This window comes from Elephas maximus, chromosome X (genome assembly GCF_024166365.1).
Source record: "Elephas maximus indicus isolate mEleMax1 chromosome X, mEleMax1 primary haplotype, whole genome shotgun sequence".
Taxonomy (NCBI): Eukaryota; Metazoa; Chordata; class Mammalia; order Proboscidea; family Elephantidae; genus Elephas; species Elephas maximus.
In genome coordinates, this window is record NC_064846.1 from 56,708,279 (window position 1) to 56,733,562 (window position 25,284).

The 25,284-nt window shown below is 42.8% G+C and overlaps 3 protein-coding genes across 3 annotated transcripts in view; 2 read left to right on the top strand and 1 right to left on the bottom strand.

The window, feature by feature from the left end:
• The first annotated feature begins 122 nt into the window (after positions 1-122).
• Positions 123-10,815, top strand: GLA (galactosidase alpha). Its single transcript, XM_049872490.1, has 7 exons — positions 123-439; positions 4,337-4,511; positions 5,924-6,101; positions 6,919-7,010; positions 9,057-9,218; positions 9,333-9,530; positions 10,402-10,815. Exons 1-7 carry the CDS (start codon positions 237-239, stop codon positions 10,666-10,668), a joined length of 1,275 nt encoding a protein of 424 aa, XP_049728447.1. The 5' UTR covers positions 123-236; the 3' UTR covers positions 10,669-10,815.
• A 2,052-nt stretch (positions 10,816-12,867) lies between these two features.
• Positions 12,868-15,642, bottom strand: RPL36A (ribosomal protein L36a). The gene is made up of 6 exons (XM_049871449.1): positions 15,637-15,642; positions 15,236-15,352; positions 14,700-14,805; positions 14,437-14,504; positions 13,220-13,342; positions 12,868-12,943 (listed from the first exon to the last, which is right to left on the bottom strand). The coding sequence occupies exons 1-6, from the start codon at positions 15,640-15,642 to the stop codon at positions 12,923-12,925; spliced, it is 441 nt and encodes a 146-aa protein (XP_049727406.1). The 3' UTR covers positions 12,868-12,922.
• A 4,620-nt stretch (positions 15,643-20,262) lies between these two features.
• The window catches only part of BTK (Bruton tyrosine kinase), a 35,822-nt gene continuing 30,800 nt past the window's right edge, over positions 20,263-25,284 (top strand). Inside the window, exon 1 of the mRNA XM_049872650.1 lies at positions 20,263-20,406. The gene's annotated coding sequence lies outside the window, so the exon portion shown is untranslated. The remainder of the gene's footprint in view (positions 20,407-25,284) is intronic.

Below are 25,284 nucleotides of genomic sequence, written 5' to 3' on the forward strand. Positions count from 1 at the left end.
AAGGTGCCGCACTTCCTTCTGGTACAGAAATAGGGCGGGCGGATATTTAAAAAAAAAAAGTGCGATTGGTTCCGCTGCGTCTTACGTGACTGATCATTGGTCCGCCTCTGGGGATAACCTTCCCAGTTGCCTGAGAAACAATAACGTCATTATTTAATAAGTCCTTGGTGATTGGTCCGCCTTTGGGGTTAAACTTAAAAGTCCAGGTTATCCGCGGTAATCAGTACTGGGTGATCATGGTGACAGGGAAGCTAATGAAGCTAGGCCAGCGGCTGGGCTGTGTGCTTGCGCTTAGTGTTCTAGCCCTAGTTCTCTGGAGCGTCCCTGGGACTAAGGCTCTGGACAATGGCTTGGCGATGACACCTACCATGGGCTGGCTGCACTGGGAGCGCTTCATGTGCAACGTTGACTGCACCGAAGAGCCGGATTCCTGTATCAGGTATCAGAGATACTGGGCGCACCCCTTCCTTCGCTTTTCCGTGTGTTTGTCTGGGTGTGTTTTGAGGGATGGAGGGTCTCAGCGGAGGCATTTGAGCCAGAGGAAGAGCTCCGCTACTGCTGCTGCTTTTTTATCCTCAGCAAACTGTACCGGGTGGGGACTAGCCCTAAACTTTCTCCGCGTGACCCCTTCTGGGATGGGAGTCAGGCAAGCAGCGCCTACTTCTCCCTTTTCTCTTCCTGCCTAGTCACCCAGCTTATTTCCTCCATTACCATGGAACTCCATTCAGACCCTTCTTGTGAGCTTTGCTCTGCCTGTGCCTCGTGCTACCAGTGAGCATAGTTGCGGTGCGTAGGAAAGATGAGGGACCAAGACCCGTGCCGTTTTTTCCCACTTCTGGGTCGTGGTTTTCTTACCTGTAACTCAAAAGTGTTAAACCACATGGTTTCTGAGATCCCTCCTGACCTTCTCTTCCCTTCCCCCACCTCGCCTTTGAGTGTTGACCTGAAGGAACTTTACCTATCCAAGAGGAGGGTTGAAGCTGGATGACACAGGTATCGAACCGGTCTGATCCTCATTCCTTGTCGGTAAATTGGAATAACAACTCTTACCTTCCAGAGTCCACATACACTAAGCAGCAGCCTGGGCAGATTGAAATTTAACATCAGAGAGGCTCAGCAATTAGCGATATGTTTAATCTTTTAGGTGACCTTTTTGAATCATTTTGTCAAGTTCCTTAAAAAATTCCTTTGGGACTTGTTCAGGGTTTTATTAAATGTATAAAGGTTTTTAGGAATAATTAGCTTCTTTATACTATTGAGTTTTTTTTTATCTAAAGAATAAAATAATGTCTCTCTTTATTCAAATCATTTAGGAGCATCAGTTTTATTCATTTGGGTCTTGCATGTGTTCTCGTTAGGTGCCGTCCAGTTGGTTCTGACCCACAGCGACCCTGTGTACAACAGAACGAAACACTGCCCGATCCTGCGCCATCCTCACAATCATTGCTATGTTTGAGCCCATTGTTGCAGCCCCTGGGTCAATCCATCTTCTTGAGGGTCTTCCCCTTTTTCGATGACCCCCTGCCAAGCATGATGACCTTCTCCAGGGACTGATCCCACTTGTAACATGCCCAAAGTAATTGAGAGAATGTCTCGGCATCCTCATTTCCAAGGAGCATTCTGGCTGTACTTCTTCCAAGATTCTGGTAGTCCATATTATATTCAATGTTGTTTGCCAACGCCATAATTCAAAGGCATCAATTCTTCTTCAGTCTTCCTTGTTCATTGTTCAGCTTTCACATGCATATGAAGCGATTGAAAATAACATGGCTTGGATCAGGCACACCTCAAAGTGACATCTTTGCTTTTTAACAGTTTAGAGGTCTTTTGCTGCAGATTTGCTCAATGCAATGTGTCATTCGATTTCTTGACTGCTGCTTCCATGGGTGTTGATTGTGAATCCAAGTAAAATGAAATCCTTGATAACGTCAGTCTTTTCTCCATTTATCATGATGTTGTTTATTGGTCCAGTTGTGAGGGTTTTTGTTTTCTTTATGTTGAGGTGTAATCGATACTGAAGGCAGTGGTCTTTGATCTTCATCAGTAAGTGCTTCAACTCCTTCACTTTCAGCAAGCAAGGATGTATCATCTGCGTATCGCAGGTTGTTAGTTAGTCTTCCTCTAATCCTGATGCCCCATTCTTCTTCATATAGTCCAGCTTCTCGGATTATTTGCTCAGCATACAGATTGAATAAGTATGGTGAAAGGATACAACCCTGATGAAAACTTTTTCTGATTTTAAACCACGCTGTATCCCCTTGTTCTGTTCAAATGACTGCCTCTTGGTCTATATCTTAGTTATCTGGTCCTGCCATAACAGAAATACCACAAGTGGATGGCTTTAACACAGATAAATTTATTCACTCACAGTCTAGGAGGCTAGAAATCCAAGATCAGGTTAGAAGTCCAGCACCAGGGGAAGGCTTTCTCTCTCTGTCGGCTCTGAGGTAATGTCCTTGTCATCAATCTTCCCTGTGTAGGAGCTTTTCAGAGCAGGAACCCTGGATCCAAAGGACATGCTCTGCCCCTGCCCCTGCTTTATTGGTGGTATAAGGCCCCCGGTCTCTCTGTTTACTTCTCTATTTTGTATCTCAAAAGATTGACTTAAAAACACAACCTAATCTTGTAGATTGAGTCCTGTCTCATTACCATAACTGCTTCTAATCCTGCTTTATTAACATTAGAGAGGCAGGATTTACAACATGTAGGAAAATCAAATCAGATGACAAAATGGGAGACAATCACACAGTACTGGAAATCATGGCCTAGCCAAGTTGACACACATTTTGGGGGGACAATTCAACCCATAACAGTCTATGTACAGGGTCTGCATGAACACAATTACATGTTCTGGAATTCCCATTCTTCACAACATTATCCATAATTTGTTATGATTCACACAGTGGAATGCCTTTGTATAGTCAGTAAAACACAGGTAAGCATCATACCATTGGTTCTTGATCATATGCTACCTCCTGAAATGGCTGAACATTGACCAATTCTTTTTGGTTCTGTGACTCTGTATTCCATCTTCTTTTGATGCTCCCTGTGTTGTTCAATATTTTGCTGATTGTTGTCGTTAGGTGCCATTGAGTTGATTCCAACTCATGGCAACCCTATAGGACAGAGTAGAACTGCCCCATGGGGTTTCCAAGGAGCAGCTGGTGGATTTGAACTGCCAACCTTTTGGTCAGCAGCTGAGCTCTTAACCACTACACCACCAGGGCTCCATATTTTGCCTATAGAGTCTTTCAGAATTGCAACTCGAGGCTTCAGTTTTTTCTTCAGTTCCTTCAGCTTGAGAAATGCCGAGCATGTTCTTCCCTTTTGGTTTTCTAACTCCAAGTCTTTGCACATTTCATTATAATACTTTACTTTGTCTTCTCAAGCTGCCCTTGGAAATCTTCTGTTCAGCTCTTTTCTATCTTTTTAATGACCTTTTGCTTTTTTCCTTTATGATGTCATCCCACAACTCATCTGGTCTTCGGTCATTGGTGTTTAATGCATCAAATCTGTCCTTAAGATGGTCTCTAAATTCAGGTGGAATATACTCAAAGTTGTACTTTGGCTCTCATGGGCTTGTTTTAATTTTCTTCAACGTCAGCTTCCTGCTGAAGATTTATTTCTAGGTATTTTAGGTTTTTCTGTGACTCTGGTGAATGGGATCTTTTGCTTCAAAAAGGTTATTTTTGACGTCTATGGAAGCTTTTGTCTTGGAAGAAGTACAATCAGAATGTTTCTTAGAAGCAAGGATGGCAAGACTGCATCTTACATACTTTGGACATGTTGTCAGGAAGGAGAAGGACATCATGCTTGGTAAAGTACAGGGTCAGTGGAAAAGAGGAAGCCCCTCGAGTGAGATGAATTGACACAGTGGCTGCAACAGTGGGCTCATGCAACAATATGTGAGCATGGCACAGGACTGGGCAGTGTTTTGTTCTGTGGTATATACGGTTGCTGTGAGAGTCGGAACAAATGTGACAGCATTTAACAACATGGAAGCTTTGATTATGTTAACTGTAATTTTTCGTCTTACTGAGCTTTCTTCTTAGTTCTAATAGCTTTTAAATTTCATCATCCATTTCTCATTCCTATGTGAATTGGACATGTTAATGTTGCTTGGGTTCTTTTTTAGCTAAGTATTAAAGAGATAGGGGAGGGAGGAGAAAAAGGACCCAGTGAAAAAAATCTCTTTTACCTTGTGTTGGTTGTGATCGCTACCATACTATTACTGGATTAAAGAAAAAAGTTGTAAAACCCCAGGGTACCTGACAGGTAGGAAGCACCCAAGGGTTTGTTGAATAAATTGTAATGATCCTTAGACTTTGTCTTTCAGTGAGCAGCTCTTTATGCAGATGGCCGATCTCATGGTATCAGATGGCTGGAAGGATGCAGGTTACCAGTACCTCTGCATTGATGACTGTTGGATGGCTCCCACAAGAGATTCTAAAGGCAGACTTCAGGCAGATCCTGAGCGCTTTCCTGGTGGGATTCACCACCTAGCAAATTATGTGAGTTTATAGACAAATCTGTTTTCACTCAGGGACCTATAAGCACTCTTCTGTATAGAAGCTTTTTCAGAAATAGCCCTCCTGACATTTAGAAAGTGGAATAGCAGCTTTTAGGCTTTTATCTGAACGTTGAATTGGAAGGCTTATCAGGTGGCATTTTCATTCCATCAGCAGATACTTGTTTTGCAATAGCTCTCATCTTGAAGAAGTTCTCCTTTTGCCAAAACCACTGAATTCTCTAAGAAGCAAAAGGGAACTTGGTTCTTGATGTATGTGTGCATATATTTCCATATAAGCTTTAAGCAACTATTGGAATTATACTATAACTAGAATTTTAGAAGATAGAAGGAAAATATTCTGGAGCTAAATCTATAATCGCCCTGTAAAAATAACACTTAGCATCTGCACTAAGCAAGGGGCAGAGTGGGCAAATCCCACCTTCATTGCTAACTGCATGGTAAGGATCAGCAAGAATCCGGTTCTCAAAGTGCCTACCTTCCTACTTCTCCATCCTCATCACCAGCTGCTCACATGGCACACTCTCCAACCCCAGCCATGCAGAGCTGGGTCAGAGCTCACTAATTAGATGAACACTGTCTTTTAGACCAGCTGCCTGTGCAGCATTTCTCAGACCCTAGCCACCCGGAGCTGGGTCAGAGCTCACACGTTAGCAGGGCACATTCTTTCAGACCGCCAAATAGGCAGATACCAGGCCCTACTGGCTCTCACTGCCCCTGTGGGTTTGTTAATTCACTGGAATGACTCACAGAATTCACGGCGTACATTATGATACTTAAGACTACCGCTTCATTACAACCATAAAGGATACAAAGAGACACATAGAGTGAGGTCTGGGAGGAGTCACAGCGCCAAAGAGGGACACGCTACTCTCTCCTGTGCATGGTTACCAACCAACCAGGAAGCCCCGCAGTCTCAGGGTTCAGGCCTCTTATTGGCCTCCTCACATGGCCATGATAGATTACATCATGCCTTGTAAGTCTTAGCATCAGGACCCCAGGTGGTCCCTCTTGGTTTGGTCAGCCCCCACTCATTGGCCTTAGATGTTGGTATGGATGGACAGAACCAAGAACCAAAGCTAAATTGCTTTTTGCAAGGTGATTCCACACCTCAAAGGATCCCATCAGAGGAACATTAGAGTGGCTGATAGCTTTCTTCTCAGTTTTGTGCTGTAACTCAAATACATAGTTTAAACTTGCTCAGCAGAATTAGGAAATTAGGTCTGTGTCTCCCAGTAAACTCATCTGTATGATTTTGGGGGTTTGTGGAAAAAAAAAAAGAACCAGATCCCTGGTGAAGTACACTTGTCTCTGTCCCTGTGTGGTGTGGTTCTCTCTTTTTGCCACTTCATGATTGACCTTCTATTGTGGTAACTCTCTTTCCTCTAATTTCAGGTCCATAGCAAAGGACTGAAGCTAGGGATCTATGCAGATGTAGGACAGAAAACCTGCGCAGGCTACCCCGGGAGTTTTGGATACTACGACATTGATGCCAAGACCTTTGCTGACTGGGAAGTAGATCTGCTAAAATTTGATGGTTGTTTCTGTGACAGTGTGAAACATTTGGCAGATGGTATGTTTCATTCAAGAGATTTAGCCATGAGTAAAGGGAAGAAATTTGCCAAAGTAGCTGAGCATCCAAAGAACTAGTCTTTGGATTTTAAACACCCTATCACAGTACTAGAAATAATTACCATCTTTTTTTATGTGATAGTGCTTCCCACCTCTTCTCTTCTTTCATTTTCTCCATTCATTCGTGTAAAATCCACACATGCCTAACCCTGGCTAATATTGTACACCTTAATTTTTTTTTCTAAAAGTCAATTAAGGAGGCCCTGGGTGGCACAAATGGTTAAGCGCTTGGCTGCTAACTGAAAGACTGGTGGTTCAGATCCACTCACAGGCATCTTGGAAGAAAGGCCTGGCAATCTACTTTTGAAAGATCAGTCACTGAAAGCTCTAAGGAGCACAGTTCCACTCTGACACACATGGGGTAGTCATGAATCAGAATCAACTCAACAGCAACTGATTTTTTTTTAAGTCAGTTACAATTACTAGTTGTAAATCTCTGTAACATCACTTGTATATTGGTGCCCTCACTAAAAAAAAAAGAGGGGAAAGAGTCCAGGATGTCAACCAGTCACACAGAAAAGCATCTTCATTCCTTGCCTTCTGTTCTCAATATACACATCATTCCCGCACTTCCTCCTCAGAACAATCCCAGCAGTCTGGAAGGTACTATACACCATTTAAGCATGAAGCATCCACCCAACTCTGCTGCTGGTTTAAAATCTTAACGTTGACCTTCCAGGCAGCCTCTTTTTAAAGTATACAGCCCCAGCTGGAAATTCCCTTCTTTCTCTTATTTCACCCATTGTTTTCTCATACAGGTTATAAGCACATGTCCTTGGCCCTAAACAGGACTGGCAGAAGCATTGTGTATTCCTGTGAGTGGCCCCTTTATCTGTGGCCCTTTCATAAGGTGAGCTAGTGAGCCCCAAATCCAACAGAGCCTTGCTGATAGATTTTCAGGACTCAAGAACCTATCAGAAAGGTCTTAAGAACGGTTACAAGTCCAACTTTAGGAGCCCTGGCGGCGCAGTGGTTAAGCATTCAGCTGCTAACCAAAAGATCACTGGTTCAAACCCACCAGCCACTCTGCAGGAGAAAGATGTGTGAGTCCACTTCCATAAAGATTTACAGCCTTGGAAACCCTGTAAAGCAGTTCTCTTCTGTCCTATAGGGTCACTATGAGTCGGAATCGACTTAACAGCAGTGGGTTTCATAGTCCAACTTTACTTAGACTGTCATTCTACCATCTCCCCCAGAATCCAATTGCTTCTCACCAACCCCACTGCCATAATTGTCTAAACCACCATCAACTGGGAAATCATCTTTGATTTTTCCCTTTATGTCACCATTCACATTCTATCTACTAGCAGTCCTATCAGTATCAATCTGCTTCTTTCCATCTCTACTACTGCTGCCCTGGTCATCCAAGTAACTATCATCTCTCACCCAGACTACTGTAACGGTCTGATGTACTTCTACTCTGCCTGCACCCCCCCCACCACTAAATACATATTTCACCCAGTGCCAGAGTGATCTTGTTAAAATATAAATGGAATCGTATCACTTCCCTGCTTAAAACACAACTAGCTTCCCATTGCATTTGGAATAAAATCAAACTCCATACCACAGCCTACCTGGCCCAGTTTGATCTGACCCTTACCTGCCTCATTTTCCAGCACTCTTTCCCTTGCTACACAGGTTTTCTTTTCTCCACCGGGTCTCTCAAACACCCCGAGCCTATTGCTGCCTCAGGGTCCTTAAACTGGCTTTTTGTTCTGCTTGGAATGCCCTTCCCTCAAGATTTTTAACTGGCCAGCTCCTGTCATTGAAGTCTCCTACCAAGTGCCACATTTGAAGAATGAGAAGACTTTTCTCTGCTTTAAAATAGCCTTCTACCCATTCATTATCATGTTGTCCCGTTTAATTTCCTTCAAACTGCTTAGCACTATATGGAAACCCTGGTGGCGTAGTGGTTAAGTGCTATGGCTGCTAACCAAAGGGTCAGCAGTTCGAATCTGCCAGGCAGTTCTACTCTGTCCTATAGTGTTGCTATGAGTCGGAATCGACTCAACGGCACTGGGTTTTGGGTTTTCTATATGGAAGTATTGTTGACATGGCTGTCTGTCTAGAATGTAAGCTCCATGAGAGGAGGGACCTTTTCTGACTTTATCACTGTATTCCTACCATATGGTAAACTGTTGAATAATGAGTGAATCCCTATTATTTCCTTCTGATTTCTGCAAAAAATCTCACCTCTTAACACCTTAAACGTCAGATACAAACTTTTATTCATTCCATTAACAAATTATATGCCTAGGATTCACATTGTTTTATATGCTTGATGATGAGTACTATGGAATTTTGCAGCTTTTACTTTTACTTAAGATCATTTGTTATTTCTGATTATAAAAGTAATGCAAACACAGTAAATTTTTAAAAATCACCCGTAACCCCAACACCTTTTAATAAATTTCCAGCATGAACAGTGTTAAAGCATTTTAAGTAAGAATTTTAAGTTATATCGCCTACTTCTGAAGCATATTTCTCACAATGAAATTCCATTATACAGTAGTCCCCACTTATCCCCCTGGGGGATACATTCCAAGACTCCTATGATAAAATTTATAAATTAGGCACAGTAAGACATTGACAATAACTAATAATAAAATAGAACAACAATATACTGTAATAAAATTTATATGAATGTGGTCCTGCGCGGGATGGAGTGGGACGGCACGAGGTCTCATCACACTAATTTAATATTTTTGGACCGAGGTTGACCACAGGTAACTGAAACCTTGGAAAGCAATGAGGATAAGGAGGGACTACTATAATAAAGATTTAGATGGAGATGTGTTAACTAAAGAGAAGGATGCAAGTGTCTCCTTTGAACTTGGCTGTTTTCATCTTACAAGGATGTTACTAGAAAGTAAACAGAAGAACTCTGTTTTCATAGCCCAATTACACGGAAATCCGACAGTACTGCAATCACTGGAGAAATTTTGGTGATATCTTTGATTCCTGGCAAAGTGTAAAGGGTATTTTGGACTGGTCATCTTCAAACCAGGACACAATTGTTGATGTTGCTGGACCAGGGGGTTGGAATGACCCAGATATGGTAAGAACCTTGAGTCCTCCTTGTTCAAGTCTGTGGGAGGAGCCTTTATGTGGGTGTACTTACAGCAGGGGGCTGTTTTATCTTCTCTTATTTGGATTATTTCCTTTTTCCCAGTTAGTGATTGGCAACTTTGGCCTCAGCTGGGATCAGCAGGTAACTCAGATGGCCCTCTGGGCTATCATGGCAGCTCCCTTACTCATGTCTAACGACCTCCGACACATCAGCCCTCAAGCCAAAGCTCTGCTTCAGGATAAGGATGTAATTGCCATCAACCAGGACATCTTGGGCAAGCAGGGTTACCTGCTTAGAAAGGTACAGTAATTAATACTCTATGGGAGAAAACAGTAATTGGACAGATACATATTCTCCTGATTTTTCTGGTTTATGGTACAACTCATCCAGATGTTTATTTTGGGTATTTTTAAGTTGGCCGTGAGTCGGCAACAGGTTTTTTTTTTTAATTGACTTTATATCCAAGAAGAGCTCTGGTGGTGCAGTGGTTAAAGTGCTCAGCTGTTAATCAAAAGGTCAGTGGTTCAAACCCACCAGCTGCTCCATGGGAGAAAGATGTGGCAGTCTGCTTCCATAAAGATTTATAGCCTTGGAAACCCAATGGCGCAGTTCTTTCTGCTCTGCCCCAAAGGGTGGCTATATAAGTTGGAATTGACTCCATGGCAGAGGTTTTTTTGGTTTGGTTTATATCGAAGTTACCAGGTTTGTCTTGAGCCTGATTCTGTTACATGGGGACATGTATGGATCTTTTAAAAATATTTGTGTTTTTTCTCTTGATCTTGATATTAGACTCCGTAATGAGGCTTTTTGCTACAACCATTATTTCCAAAATAGGCTATTAAAAAAAAAAAACAACCAAACCTCTTGCCGTTAAGTTGATTTCGACTCATGGCAACCCCATGTGTTGCAGTGCTCCATAGGGCTTTCAAGGCAGATAGCCAGGCCTGTCTTCCAAGGCACCTCACAGTGGGTTTGAACCACCAACCTTTTGGCTTGTGCTTGGGCACTTAACCATTGTGCCACCCAGGCACTCCAAAATATGCTATTTTTTTCCTGCAAGTACTTGATACTTAGGACAGTAAGACTGAATGGCTAGAACTAATGAAGCAACTTATTGCCAGCTACCAAATTATTACACCTATCACACCTCTATTCTTGGGTTGCTTTTCAGGAAGACAAATTTGAGGTATGGGAACGGCCTCTCTCAAACTTAGCCTGGGCTGTGGCTATAAGAAGTCTGCGGGAGATAGGTGGACCTCATTCTCATACCATTTCAGTTGCCACCCTGGGTCGAGCAGCGGCCTGTAATCCTGCCTGCCTCATCACACAGCTCCTCCCTGTGAAAAAAGAGCTTGGGCTCTTTGAGTGGACTTCAGCGTTAAAAATGCAAATAAATCCTACAGGCACTGTTCTGGTTCGGATAAAAAAACCCAGCTGAAGCTGAACTGCAATACCAAAAAACTTTCTTTGAGTGTATAGAATGTATATGTTGCTGCTGAAAAGACTACCCCACTTCTTCCTGTCCACCTTTCCTTCATTCCCACTTGTTGAATAAAATCTTCCAAAGATGTTCTTTTAGAAAAACTACTTCTAAAGTTGTCTGTTGGGTACCTGCAATGTCTTAGGCACTGTTCTCGGTGCTTAACATGTATCAACTCATTTTAGTTTGCACAACCCTGAGGCAGGTATTCACTGTATAGAGCCAGGATCTGAAGCCAGACTCTTATCCACCACACTGCTGCCTCCTGACTCCAGCGGATCCCTGCTGAGAACTTGAACTTCCACCCCAGATATACTGAATTAGATTTTGTAGTTTAACAAGATCCCCAGGTGATTCTTACATATAATAAAATTTGAGAACCACTGCTGTACTAGTGGAAACCCTGGTGGTGTAGTGGTTAAGTGCTATGGCTGCTAACCAAGAGGTCGGCAGTTCAAATCTGCCAGGCACTCCTTGGAAACTCTATGGGGCAGTTCTGCTCTGTCCTATTGGGTCGCTGTAAGTTGGAATCGACTCGACGGTAGTGGGTTTGGTTTTGGTTTTGGCTGTACTAGTGGTTCTCAGGGTCCCTAACCAGCATCATCAGCATCACCTGGGGACTTGTTAGAAATGCAAATTCTCAGCAGGGATTTGAACCAGAACGAAGCCTGCTACTGAGGTAGGTAGGTAATTTGGATGGCTCTGCTTACAACTTTAGCCACATGGGAAGACAAAAAGAATTTTACCTCAAAGGACAGAAAAAACAAACACCCAAGCAGGAATAACTTTGGTAAATGGGAGCCCCAGATCTGGAACCAGAGACAAACGAAGCGCGGACACAATACTAAATTTTTAAGGGACTCTTGTTCAGAAAACAGGCCGCCATTCAAAAACCTCTGAAAAACTCTATAACCTAGGTTCCCAAATCCCAAGATTGTTTTGTAATCTATATACAACCAAGTTTACAGGACGAAGATGGCTTACTCTCAACCAAAATTAGAACTAGATATATTATGATCCAAGCAAGGTGCAAAACAGGCATGTATTATCTTTGTCCAGAAGACCCCCTGTAGGGTGATGTGCCTCATTTTTTTTGTGTGTGACAAGGCAGTGATCTTTTCAAACTAGTGTATACAGGCAAGGGTGGTTTTAAGGGAATTTAAAATCAAATCCCCCATCTTTACTAAAATTGGTTTTCCTGAGAACCAACCGGTAGTCAAGGCTTCACGCACCTCCCCTTTTACAATCCCCCTTTTCCCACACAAGCACAAAAAATGGTATGTGCCTTCTCACTCATCCTGAATGTTTTAAAACCAAGTCAAGGTCCACTCAAAATACAATGTCATAATAATTCTTTTGCCTGTCTGGTGGTTACCATTTTTTTTAACTCTGCCCATTCCCGTCTAGTTGACAGGGTTTCTTAACAAAAACTAGAACTGATAAGCCCAGACATAATCCTCTACAGCAACATTCTTCTATGGTGAAAAGTGCTACATTTTGGAGATGCACTTGAAATGCAATCATCAGTGTGTGGCATGTTTCACCATAGCCATACAGTTTTGTTGCATTAAGTACGAAGAGCTGACACCAGAAGGATAATAAAGAAATGATGTAAAATTTTAACTGTTAGGAATGGATATCCCTGTTCCTTATATTACGCCACAGATTCTCTTTTACAATTACTTAAAACATGACAAAAAAATTGTCTACTATAAAAATGCCAGGGCTTACATGGTATTTGAAAATTTACACCCTTAATATAAGACAAGGGTGTTATACTGTGCTCAAAGAACTGGGTCAAAATTCCTTACTCGAGACTATATTGGTTATTGATGGAATAATTTGGAAAAGACAGAATGATTGCAGAATGTAATCAATGTCACTGAATTACACATGTAGAAATTGTTGGGGAAAAATATTTTGAAGTAGCCAAAGTATATGCAACTATTTTCTACTTACATTGACTATGGGTTTAATGTTAATCTATAAGTCTCCCATGTTGACCAATAACCACTGGCTTGCTGTCGAAGTGCCAATATTTGATGCTAGCACAACCAGTCAGGTTCAAATCCAAAATGAGTACCCAAATGACTACAAGGGGCATTTAATAGATGACACCTAGTTTATTTCCCTATCAAATGACCAAATGCAATCAAATGAAGTGAACATAACCTCAAGATTTTATTGTCGTGGTAATAAAACAAGATGAAGCTTAGAACTGGATCACTTGGCCCTGTAATGGAACAGAAAAAAAGAGGTGAGTTGTGTTTTGCAAAGAACCTCTCTGCTCAATCAAATACCATCTGTGCCCCCTAATAAGATTACCATCCTTTGTAGTCTCCTCTTTCCTTCCTACATGAGCCAAAATCAGCACCAAAAACCTCACACCTTCAGCTATGAATCAAGTTATTTTTCAAGATTGCCCCATCTCTCTGCACATATTATTCACCTCTTCAAATATAACAAAAATACGTAGAGAAGACGACACCTTCCATTTATAATTATATACCTTTCTCTTCTTATCTCCTCCCAGTTCAAAATGCTTGCATCTCTTAATAGCCAGCATTCTCTTAGATCTGCAGTTGGGCTCAACACATTCAAGCCTCAACACAATCTTCTTTGTAGTTTTAGCCTGGAAAAAAATAAGCCAAACCCTTCATAAACCATTGCATAAGATCATTTTCTTCAAAAAATTTGACTGTGTTGAATCAAGTACTACTTAAAGCCTTATGAATGATAATGCCGTGCCAGTTGTCTTTAGCCACAGGGAGAAAATAGTGATCTTTACAAATCCCTGTGGATTTAAAAGAAAATGGAATCTCCAGACAGAAGACTTAATTTTAAATATAACAGGCTATATAATTTCCATCAAGTTCTACCACTGAATTTTCATTGAGATGAAACATCCTAGTAGAGAGGGCTTCCTTTCAAATAGATACTCATGCCACCTTGAATGGGTAGCTCTTCAGCAGGTTCTCCATAGTTCTCGGTCAACCCAAAATGGGTCAACCAAGTTCCTACAATTATGAACACCTTTTATAATTCATTAAAAAGGGTTCATAAGTATTACTTAAATGTACTATTAATAACTTTTGCAGCCTGCCCCTTCAGAGTTCTATTGCTATTAGCCTGCAGTTGTCAAAAAAAAGAAAAAGCCAAAATCTAGCTAGAATCTCCCCATCATTAAACAAGCTACCCAAATGTGAAAAGACACTCAAGCATTCCTTTTACCACCCAGAGAGCAAACCATTTATCGCAGCTAAATCAATACTAAAATCATTCTGTAAGTGCTTTTAGGAACTAGGCTAGATGAGCAGTTTGCAAAGTGCCAAAAGAAATGTTCGGGGTACTGCGGTAATGACTTTCTGTGGTAGCCAAATCACCTAGAGTGAGACAGAAACTCAATTCAGCCTGAGAGTGACAAAGAACTGAAGACAGTGGAAGGCCTAAATGGCTATTCTCAAGAGTTTTTAAAAAGGTGGGGCATATTAATTTTTCAGAAAGGGAAAGACCAAAAACAAGAACAATGAGACAGTGCAGTATTACAGACTAGAGTCCACCTAGGCTGCACTTCCAGCTTCATTACCTATTGGGAATGTCGCCGCAGGCAATTTGGATAACTTCCGCATACCTATATAGCAGAGGTACAAGGACTTGTGACAACAAAATTCAAGGCGCTTACCACACAGTTCCTGAGAAACATGTCAAATAGCAATTATCACTAACCTTCTTCCGGAAAATCGGCTTAGTCTGCCCACCATATCCACTCTGCTTCCTGTCATAACGCCGCTTTCCTGGAAAAGGAAGGTATTTGTTATAGCACTATAGCACATGTCACAACAGACACACGATGTCTCCTGACGGCGTTTATATTGGGCCTTCCAACACAAATACAACGCCCAAGCCTAGAGGAAAAAAAATACTGGGCTCATATATTAACATAACTACGCAAATACCACATTAAAACCAAATTATATTAAAAACCTTACCCTGGGCATATAGAGAATCTTTGCCTTTCTTGTACTGTGTCACTTTGTGGGGTTGGTGCTTGCCACACTTCTTACAGAAAGTCCGGCGGGTTTTAGGAACGTTCACCTAGTAAGTAAACCATTCAAAACGTGCAGTGTTACCAGAGCACAACAGCACAACGCCTGACCTGACGGAGCCGAAGCCAGGAGGGCGCTTAACTTCCCTTGCTAACACACAGCGCTCCTGCAGCTGACCAGAAAGAGGCGCCGCAGCACATGCTCCGGTAGAGCGCTCTCTGCGAGGCTGAGAAGGAAGGGGTCATACTAACTCCACCCCCCGAGAGAGGTGACCACCACCGGCTAAGTCTACTTTTTCGATCCCGCCACTTCAATTCCTGGCCCCAGAGCCCGGTCCCTTAGTGAGAAGGACCCGGCAAAAATTGGGTTTCTTTAGTACATCGGGTCCACGTAGGATTTCGGACCCATTCTGGAACAGTACCGTCAATAGGGGTAAGAGATCAAATCGGATGTTACCAGGCCCACTCCCCAGCTCCTACCATGTTTGCTGGAGCGCTATCGACACGAAAAGGAGGGAGCAGGGCCGGAAACGGAAGTATATACGAGGTTCCTGATCGCACTTCCTCATGGGAGACAGTGGGGAGCGACCATAGAGTCTAAGCCTGTGTGCACAGCGCCCTCGGGCGACTGAGAAGACTCGACTCGGAACCGCGGGCGGGAATTTGAGGAAGACATCGGCCCAAAGAGGGTCTTTTCTCTCTCTCTTTCTTTTAAATCTTCTCTCGCCCCCCAGCTTTGCAACTTTTCATCACATCATCACTTTCAGGAGAAGCTGCTACATAGCAGCATTAAGTGGAGGGAGCAGTGCTCTGCCCAGACCCTCTGACCTCCCTATCCCCGAGAGAAGCAGGGACTAGGATCAAGGGGAGGGGCTCTCCACCTCCATGTTCCATTCCTGTTTCGCCTCAAGGACACTGGGAACTTCTTTTGCAGCAACTGCTGCTTCACTGAAGGTTTGAGGGAACCAAATGCTCCAGGTCATTATCACATGGTCCATTCAATAAATGTTAATTGAATGCCTGTTAAGTGCCAGACAATGTTCAAGAGGAGGGACACAATAATCAAGTAGCAATGGTCATACATGCATAATTACAGTCTAAGTATTTTGAAGAAAAGGAACAATTATCGGCATTAAAGCAGTCCCCTTTTGTTGAGGGAGTAAGAGTTGGTTGCTCTAGGTTCTGAAAACTGACAATGAAATTGTTCAGCTCCTGCAACAGCAATAATGAGGCCAAGAGATGAAAAGTAGCCAGCAGCTCTTCCTTTCCCTGAATACCTGGCAGAAGACATATACTAGGTTTCAAAAGTCTAGTAGCGAAAGACAAAAAAAAAAAAAAAAAAAGACCTATTGCCTTCCAGTGGATTCCAACTCATAGCGACCCTAAGGAGCAGCTGGTAAATTCCAACTGCTGACCTTTCAGTTAGCAGCGGAACTCTTAACCACTACCCACCAGGGCTCCACAAAGAAAGACAGCAGGGTTATTTTGAATTAAGTTCTTACTGTAAGCCAGGCGGAGCCCTGGTGGTGCAGTGGTTAAGAGAGACAGCTGCTCACCAAAAGGTCGGCAGTTCGAATCCACCAGCTGCTCCTTGGAAACCTATGGGGCAGTTCTATTTTGTCAAATAGGGTCACTATGAGTCGAAACCAACTACATGGCAATGGGGTTGTTGTTTTTTTGTTTTGTTTTGTTCTTTGGTATATGCCAGGCCGGGTACTAACCATTTAAAATGGATTATTATATAATTCTCACAGTAGTTCTAGGAGGTAGGTGGTATTATTATTTACCCATATGGAAATTGAGGCTGTAGGATGTTCAACAATTTGCCCAATGTCGACAGTATTTAATGGATCCAGGATACAAACCCAGGTAATCTGACTTCAGAGTATGGGTCCCTTTACCATTATACAGTAATAGTTATAACAGCTAATAGTTTACTGACATTTTCAACTGTTTGACACGCATGGGAAAGCTTGATAATGAATAAGGAAGACTGAAGAAGACTTGATTCCTTTGAATTATGGTGTTGGTGAAGAATACTGAATATACCACAGACTGTCAGAAGAAAGAACAAGTCTGTCTCGGAAGAAGTACAGCCAGAATGCTACTTAGAAGCCAGGATGGCGAGACTTCGTCTCACATACTTTGAATATGTTATCGGGAGACCCCAGTCCCTGGAGAAGGGTATCATGCTTGGTAAAGTAGAGGGTCAGTGAAAAAGAGGAAGACCCTCAACGAGATGGATTGACACAGAGGCTGCATCAATAGGCTCAAACATAGCAACTATTGTGAGGATGGCGCAGGACTGGGCAGTGTTTCATTCTGTTGTACATAGGGTCGCTGTGAGTCGGAACCGACTAGACGGCACCTAACAACCAAAACAAGATGAGGCTCTCAAAACTGAACACATAATTCTAAATGTGCCTTGACCATGCAGTAAGTAGCACATTGACTTTTCTGTGTACGTATTTTACGTCTCCAAGTGAAGCCTATTGTCACCTTGGCTTTCTGGCAGCCACGTCACTGGCTTGACATTTCACTTGATTACTAGTAGCAAAAACCCCTGAGCCATATTCACAAGTGTTACTGATACCCCACTTTCACCTGGAATCTTTGAGGTTTAATGTTGGGCCCAATTATGGGACATAACCCTTAGCCCTGGTAAGATACATTTTACTGGATTTGGCTTATCACTACAGGTGATGAAGATCATTTTGAAAACTAATTATTCTGATTCCACCATCCAGTCTAGCTCACACGGCTCTGCACAATGGACAAATTAGCTAGGCTACTTTCTATATCTTCATTTCTGTATCTTCTATACCTTCCTAAAGGTCATCAATAGAAATGTTGAACAGGGCAACACCAAGAATAGAACCTTATATTACATTGGGAATCTTTTGAGGTGACACTAGGCCATTCATTTGCATTATTTGGGTACAGTCGTTGTTCTGTCAGTACAGACAAGTGTGTTAGGGGAGCAGCTGTGGGGCAGAAGGCGAGGAACAGCCTGAAATTTACATTCCCCTTTCTCCTGTCCTCCACTCCCTTGTCTAGATCTCCCATCTTATATCTATCAACTCCCAGTCCCCACCCAAAAATGGACCTTGAGAAGGGACAGGGCATGTGACAGTAAGCAGCATCTGACTAAAGAAAAAGGGAGGGAAGGAGGACGAATTTCTTTGGCCAGTTCACAGGCTGGCAACTGGAGCAGCTGTTCAGGGGTGACTAGTGAAAGGATATAAGTTATCAATAAAATAGGGAGATCATGCAACACTTGTACCAAAACCAAAAAAAACCCCACTGCTGTCAAGTTGATTCTGATTCATAGCGACCCTACAGGACAGAGTAGAACTGCCCCATAGAGTTTCCAAGGAGTAGCTGGCGGCTTTGAACTGCCAACCTCTAGGTTAGCAGCCATAATGCTTAACCACTACACCACCAGGGTTTCTTATCTACTTTGTGCAGATGTGTGAATTAACTACTCTAACATCCTACAAATGCCATTTTTTAAAGCCCTATTGATTTAAAGGGTGTAGTACTAGAATTCTCACTTTCTATTCAGACCTCAGTTCGATTCCCAGACAATGCACCTCAAGTGCAGGCACCACCTGACTGTCTCTGGAGGCTTGAGTGTATGATGCTAAAAAAAAAGGTTTCAATGGCGTTTCCAGACTAAGATGAACTAGGAAGAAAGGCATGGTGATCTACTTCAAAGTGTATTCAACGAAAACCCTATGGATCACAATGGTCTGATCTGCAATGTAGCAAGTGGATGGTGAGGGCCCAGGCAACATTTCACTTCATTGTGTCAGGGACTAACTCCATGGCAACTAACAACAATATTGATTTACAAATTCTGCCAGGCTTATAATGGGATCTGGGATCTGTTTCTACATTAGGGTATGGTGCTGTCTTAGTCATCTAGTGCTGCTATAACAGAAATACCACAAGTGGGTGTCTTTAACAAACAGAAATTTATTTTCTCACAGTTTAGTAGGCTAGAAGTCCAAATTCAGGGCGCTGGCTCTAGGGAAAGGCTTTCTGTCTGTGTTAGCTCTAGGGCCCTGGGGGAAGGTCCTTATCTCTTTTCAGCTTCTGTTCCTTGGCTCCTTGGTGATTTTCATGTGGCATGGCATCTATCTTCCCCCATCTGTGCTTGCTTGTTTCCTTGGTTAATCTGCTCTTCTTATATCTCAAAAGAGATTGATTTAAGACACACCCTACACTAAAACTTCCTTATTAACATAACAAAGAAAACTCATTTCCCAAATGGGATTATAAGCATAAAGTTTATAACATACGTATATTTTGGGGGACACAAGTCAATCCATAACAGGTGCTTAACCAGTAAACTAGTTGCTGTCAAGTCAATTCTGACTCATGGCACCCCCATGTATGTCAGAGTAGAACTGTGCTCCATAGGGTTTTCAATGGCTGTGACTTTTTGGAAGTAGGCCACGAGGCCCCTTTCTTCTGAGGCACCTCAGGGTGGATTTGAACTGCCGACTTTGGTTAGTAGCTGAGCACTTAACCATTTGCGCCACCCAAGGGACTCCTATTTCTACATTAGTGTACAGTGCTTAGGAACAAGTAGATATGAGAGTACCAGATGTGTCAAGGTAGGAAAGCAGGTCAGTCACCAGGGCCTCTGCTGCCATCACTATCTGCAGCCAATAGTGGCTGTATTTCCAAGGAGAATCCTAGGGGAGACTATTGCAGTTGAAACAGGCTAGGAGGCCGTTTAGAAAACATCTAGGCTTCAAGTTGTGCACCCAGTCTGGTTTATCACTTCATAGGATTAAAGGGCAAAGTGTAAATTAAGAGTTAATTCCTGAGGCCAAATCTTAAATGGAGAAAATCAACATTCACAGGAAATGGGAACGGGCACAGGGCACAAGCCCTTGTTAGGGCTTACATTCTGACTCTTTTATCTATAGAAAAAAAATGCTTTCTTAGAAAATGACTCAGCAGGGGGAAGTCTTGTCTCCACCTCTGTCAGGCTCTGTACTTTGGGGTCCCTGTGTGAGCACTCTCCATCCTTCACCATCAACTCTACCTGTGTGGCCCCAAGTCTCCTCCACCTCAGAGGACATGAGCCTCAAAAGACACTCTTCCTCGGCATTCCCTTCCTCCTGTCTCAGCCAGTCTGTGCAGTTCTCCTCTTTCCTATATGTCTCCACTCCCTGTGCTAACCATCCCCACAGTCCTTCCGGCATGTCGTCCCTTTACCTTGGGGGAGCTCGGCCTGCCCACCCATCTGCTCCACCCAGCCCCTTCTAGAGTCTCAATGGCCACAGTCATGTTAAGGAGGGTTCTTTCAGAGCAGGAAGCATGATAATCACGTTGGAGTTTCCAAGCAAATGAAGGGCGGAGACGGCTGCGGGGGGGGGGGGGGGGTGGAACAGGGACAGCAGCAGGGAACCAGATACCATGCTGCTAAGAAGAAAAAAAAGACATTGGTTTAAGTCAGGAAACAAAAAAAGGGAACTGAGTGGCTGTGAAAGGGTGGGGTTTGCTCAGACTGTCCTTCCTCTCTGGACTGTAAGAATATGTCTCCAGGGCCAGTGTCTTCTGAGATCGAGTCCCACCTTCAAAGTCCCGGCATCTCAATGCATCTGGGAAGCTACCTGCTTTAAGTCAGGACTGAGGTGGGTCTGGGGCATGGCAGGGGCTGGGAAGCAGCAGCAGTAGCAAGTACCTTTCTGGGGGCCCTTGAAGGCCAAAGAGAAAGCAGGGCTGGTGCCATAGAGTCGGCTGGCGGAGGAGGCTGCTGGGCTGGGGGGTAGTATCTTCAGCACAAGGTCTTGGCAGTCCCTTCTGGTGATCAGAAGGGGCTTTAGGGGTCTTTTTTAAGGAGGGATATGGTGGGGAGGGGCACAAAGAGAAAAAGGTAACAAGAGATGACCGTCTGAACAGGTATCCAGTGTTGGAAAGGGGCGCCTCTGCAAAACTTGGCGGAAAAATAACACCGCAGGTGCCAGTGGGATAAAAATAAGCCCTTTGGTCAAATAGTGCTTGAAGACTCAAAATGTAGATTTGTGTCAGCGAAGCCCTTAGAAGAAGTTTTATGAGGCAGATTCTCTGAGAAAACTGTCAAAGTTCACATGCCACAATAGGCAGTTGACCTTCGTGAGCGGGGGAAAAGCTAACTACGTAGAGCTGCATCAGGCCAAACCGGGGCCTGGGACCGGAGCTGGCTTGTTGGAGGGACTGTGTGGAGGCTGAGCCAACCTCGTGGTAATAGGGGGTAAGAGACTTGGCCAGAAGAAGGCAGCCTTAGCCTCAGCCCAGACACTGTGTGGCCAAACCCTGAGGTCGTGGTGAAGCTTTCTCCTATTACTACTGCCTACCATGTGCATGGCCTTCTTTTCTCTGGTCTTCATTATTTCCCTCCTCATCTTCCACCTTCTTCTCTTCCTCCTCCTTTCTCTACCTATCTCCCCTCTTTTTTATACCCTCCTGTATTTTGTTCATTCCTATATCCCCTGGCACAAAGTCAGCACTTAATAAATGATGCATTGGATTTTTCTTGCCCTTTCCTTCCCCTACTCTTTTCCCTTTACCCTATTTGCCTAGTACCTTCCTCATAGGGTTGTTGCGGGGATTCAAAGTGTTAATATATGTAAAGCAGTTAAAATAGGACCTAGTACATAGCAAGTGCTATCTCTCAGTGTTGGCTATTATTTTTATTCCACCTGAGATCTGCCAGTGTCCTCAGAGGGCTCTGCTTAGAGCGAATGAAATGACATTTAGAATATAAGAGATTGCTGACCCTGTTGAAAACGTTCTTGGATGAGTTGCTGGACCTCCAGCTGGAATCCCAGTGCGATTTCTCAGCCACCAATTCTCCAAGCTGGAAGTCTCTAGTCGGTGCTGTGCGTTTCCAGAGGCAGGGCAGCAGCAACATCCTGATGTTGGGAGTCTGCACAGCTCAGAGGCTGTCCTCTGTGCTCTTAGTTGTGTATTAGTTCTGCTCCTTGACTCATTTTGCATGCCAAGCCCCTGAAGCAAGGGTGCTATGCCCTCTCCGAAGCTTCAGTTATTTGATAAAACAATGTCACCCTCCAAATAAGCCACAAAATGCAAATGCTCATGGAAACCTAAAGCCGCCAGAAACGGCACCCCTTAGGGCTAGCCCTATATGCTCTATTCTGACCCCTTTTATCATCACACTAAACTAGCTGCTTATTTTAAAGTTCAAACTCATGTTGCTTATAGCTATTGATGTTTTGGTTTAGAATCCTTTGTAAATTCTTCATGGTGAGAACTGGTGTAACTTTCTACCCACTTCTAGGATATTGATGACAATCTTAAATTACCATCACTATGATTTATTATTTCCATTCTGGCAAGTTTCCTATAAGAGTTTCCTTTCAGTGGACTAGACCCATACCAGGAAGTGATTTAGGTATAAGGGTAAGATCCAAAAACCAAACCTGCAGCTGTCGAGTTGATTCATAAGGGGAAGATATGGCTTATGAAAACCCAGGTATGGATGTTCTCCAAAAAGTCCTCAGGTACCTGCCACTTTTCCCCAATGATACTCAGATCTGATTGGCAACTCCTGGGAATAAGAGTGAGCTAGAATTTTCAGTGAGTCAGTGCTCAACAAGAAGCTACAGAAGAAACCTTGACCTATTTTCCCCTGAAGCTGCTTGGTTATGCAAATGAAGCCAAGGGAGGGGGAAAGAGAACTCCTCTGAGGACCCTGAAACAATTGGGCCACATGTGACTTTCAGTTTCTATGGAGATTTAAGTGCAGTGGCTGAGTGTGTTCAGAGAGCTTTGGGAAGCTGGAAACCTTAATATGCCGGGTTTAGGCTGGCTCTCTGAAAGCCATCACTAGATGGCTGTTAGGCTACTGTTGGTTATTTGAACCTCAATGAGAAGCTCATCTTACTGGCCTGCCTCCCTGAAATGAAAATAAACTGCATTTTATTAGCTCACCCCAGAAGAAAATTTTAGAGAGCCAAGAGAAGTAAATTTGAGACAAGTTAGAGGTTGGAACGTACTGGAGTCCAAGATCACTGCCTCAATGGAAATAATAGATTAGTCTGCAAAACACTGAAGTGTGAACAAAAATAGGGAAATGAATTGGTTAGACATGGAGCATAAAGGAGTTGAGAGTGCAGGGGTAAGGGGACTCTCAAAAACTGCTATTTGTTGTGGAAATTGGTACAATGTTCCAGGAAACCATTTTGACAATATGTAACAAAATGAAAAAATACACGTACTTTTTTGACTCAGTAAATGATGCTTATAAAAGGATAAAATACGACCAAACCCGTTGCCATCGACTCATGGCAACGCCATGTGTTACAGAGTAGAACTGAGCTCCGCAGGGTTTTCTTGGCTGTAATCTTTACAGAAGCAGATTGCCAGGCCTTTCTTCTACTGTGCTTCTGGGTGGGTTCAAACTGTCAACCTTTCAGTTAGTAGCTGAGTGCAAACCATTTGTGCCATCCAGACACTTCAATGATGCTTATAGAGAAATCCCAATAACATGGGGAAATAATCAGGAATAACGTTAAACATGATAAAATGGCACAGGACCAGGCAGTGTTTTGTTCCATTGTACGTAGGGTCACTAGGAGTTGGAACCAACTTGATGGCACCTAAAAACAACAATGTTAAATAAGAACTTTAGATTCTTTTTGGAAAAAGGTAAGGTATGTTGGGCAGATACCTGGTGAGTGAATGGGTGGATAGATGGACGGATGGACAAATAGAGAATGTTAAGAAAAACAAGCACGTGGCAAATAGTATATACAATATGATCTCAGATATAAGAAAAATGCCCAGAAAAAAATGGAAAGGAATATGCCAAAATATTAATACCTCTGGATAATGAACTTATAGCCGACTTTTTCTTTTAATATCCCTGTACTTGAAATATTTTTTATAATGGGCATGTTATTTTGATATCCAAGGAGGAAATGTTTAAATCAGGGAACAAAATGTAAACTGAAAAAGAAAAGAAGGCCAAAGGGGTACACCAATCTGGAGTGGAAGATGGAGACACCAGCATCAGTAGTCCCTTCAGGGTAGAGGGACAATGCCCGAAATAGTACCATGACTCTGATGCTGAGTGGAAACTTGCAGATTGGCTCTCTGGGTCTTTTTTCATCATCCCTTGGCCAGAATCTATTGTTTGTAGTGCAGAGCAGAAGAAATAGTGGATCACAGAGACCCAGAAGTTTCCAAAATCACAGAAGAAACATATAAAAGGTTAACAACATGAGATGTCAGGGAAGAGTCTCCCAGGATCTCTTGGAAATGGCTACAGATAAGAATTTATCTGGTAGCACGCGGCCAGAAAACGGATGTTGGCTGGAGATCTTTACTACAAATTTGGCCACATTATAGAACTGACCCCGAAGCTTATCATCAAATGATTAGGTTTCATTGGAGTCTTTGTTGGCTCTGGTTGCAATATTTTCAAGACGATTCTCTTTTGGTTCCCAGGCCAGGGACTTCTCAGTTGAAATCTCAATCAAAACCTGAGGGACGCTTCTTAAGACTGAGAAGAGATCTTTGGTTGGCCCCGAGTTTAGCCCATCAGTTCTAGTCTACCTCTAATTAGCCAGTTGATGATTCTGCCAGTTTTCACAGTGAAGCATCAGGAAGACAGGACTGAAAAGGGAACAAGGGCTAACACAAAATGTGCAGTCCAACAGCTAAGCCAGACCTGAGTTTGCCACTTTACCTAAGTAACTGAGAATTCACTCTGAGAGTGGAAAATGATGAGCACGTGTACAAAAATGTTCAATGCAGCATTGTTTAAAAATTGAAAGCAAACAACCTAAATATCCATCAACAGGAGAATGGGAAATAAATTGTCATGTTTTCATCATACAGAATATTTTATACATATAGAAATTAATTAAAATACATGAAGTAGAGCTACCAAGATACTCAAATCTTAGAAATACTACCTGGAGCAAAAAAGACAGGTTGCTGAAGAATACATACCACTTACATAAAAATTTGGAGTCCCTGGGTGATGCAAACAGTTAAGCTCTTGACTACTAAACAAAAGATTGTGGTTTGAACCCACCCAGAGGCGCCTCAGAAGAAAGGGCTGGTGTTCTGCTTCTGAAAGGTCACAGCCTTAAAACCGTACGGAGTGCAGTTCTACTCTGCACACATGGTGTTGCCATGAGTTGGAAACAACTCGGTGGCAACAGTTTTTTTGTTTTTTATATATATATATAAATTTTTAAAACATGCAAAACTATACTATATATCTCTTATAGATACTTACATATGTGGTAATAATATAAAAGGTGCCTAGAAATCCAAGATTTCTGAGGAGGAAGGGGACTAAGATTGTGGAGGGAACACACAAAGGGTTTTGACTCTATCAATAGTCTTTTATTTCTAAAAAACAAAACAAAACAAAACACCTGAAGCACAATGTTAGGATTCTATGGAGCTAAGTGGTGAGTACACAAGTGTAATGTTATTCTCCATACTTTCTGTCTATTTGAAATATTTCATAACACAAAACAAAATACATTCAACCA

Bases quoted from the DNA above. Each gene is read 5' to 3' on its own strand.
- GLA (XM_049872490.1), top strand. From the start codon at position 237: ATGGTGACAGGGAAGCTAATGAAGCTAGGCCAGCGGCTGGGCTGTGTG. The intron at 440-4,336 runs GTATCAGAGATA...TTTGTCTTTCAG, and splicing joins GAGCCGGATTCCTGTATCAG to TGAGCAGCTCTTTATGCAGA. The intron at 9,531-10,401 runs GTACAGTAATTA...GTTGCTTTTCAG, and splicing joins AGGGTTACCTGCTTAGAAAG to GAAGACAAATTTGAGGTATG.
- RPL36A (XM_049871449.1), bottom strand. The intron at 14,806-15,235 runs GTAGGAGCTGGG...TTTACTTACTAG, and splicing joins ATAGCGCTCCAGCAAACATG to GTGAACGTTCCTAAAACCCG. The intron at 13,343-14,436 runs GTTAGTGATAAT...ATTTTTTTCCAG, and splicing joins AGCCGATTTTCCGGAAGAAG to GCTAAAACTACAAAGAAGAT.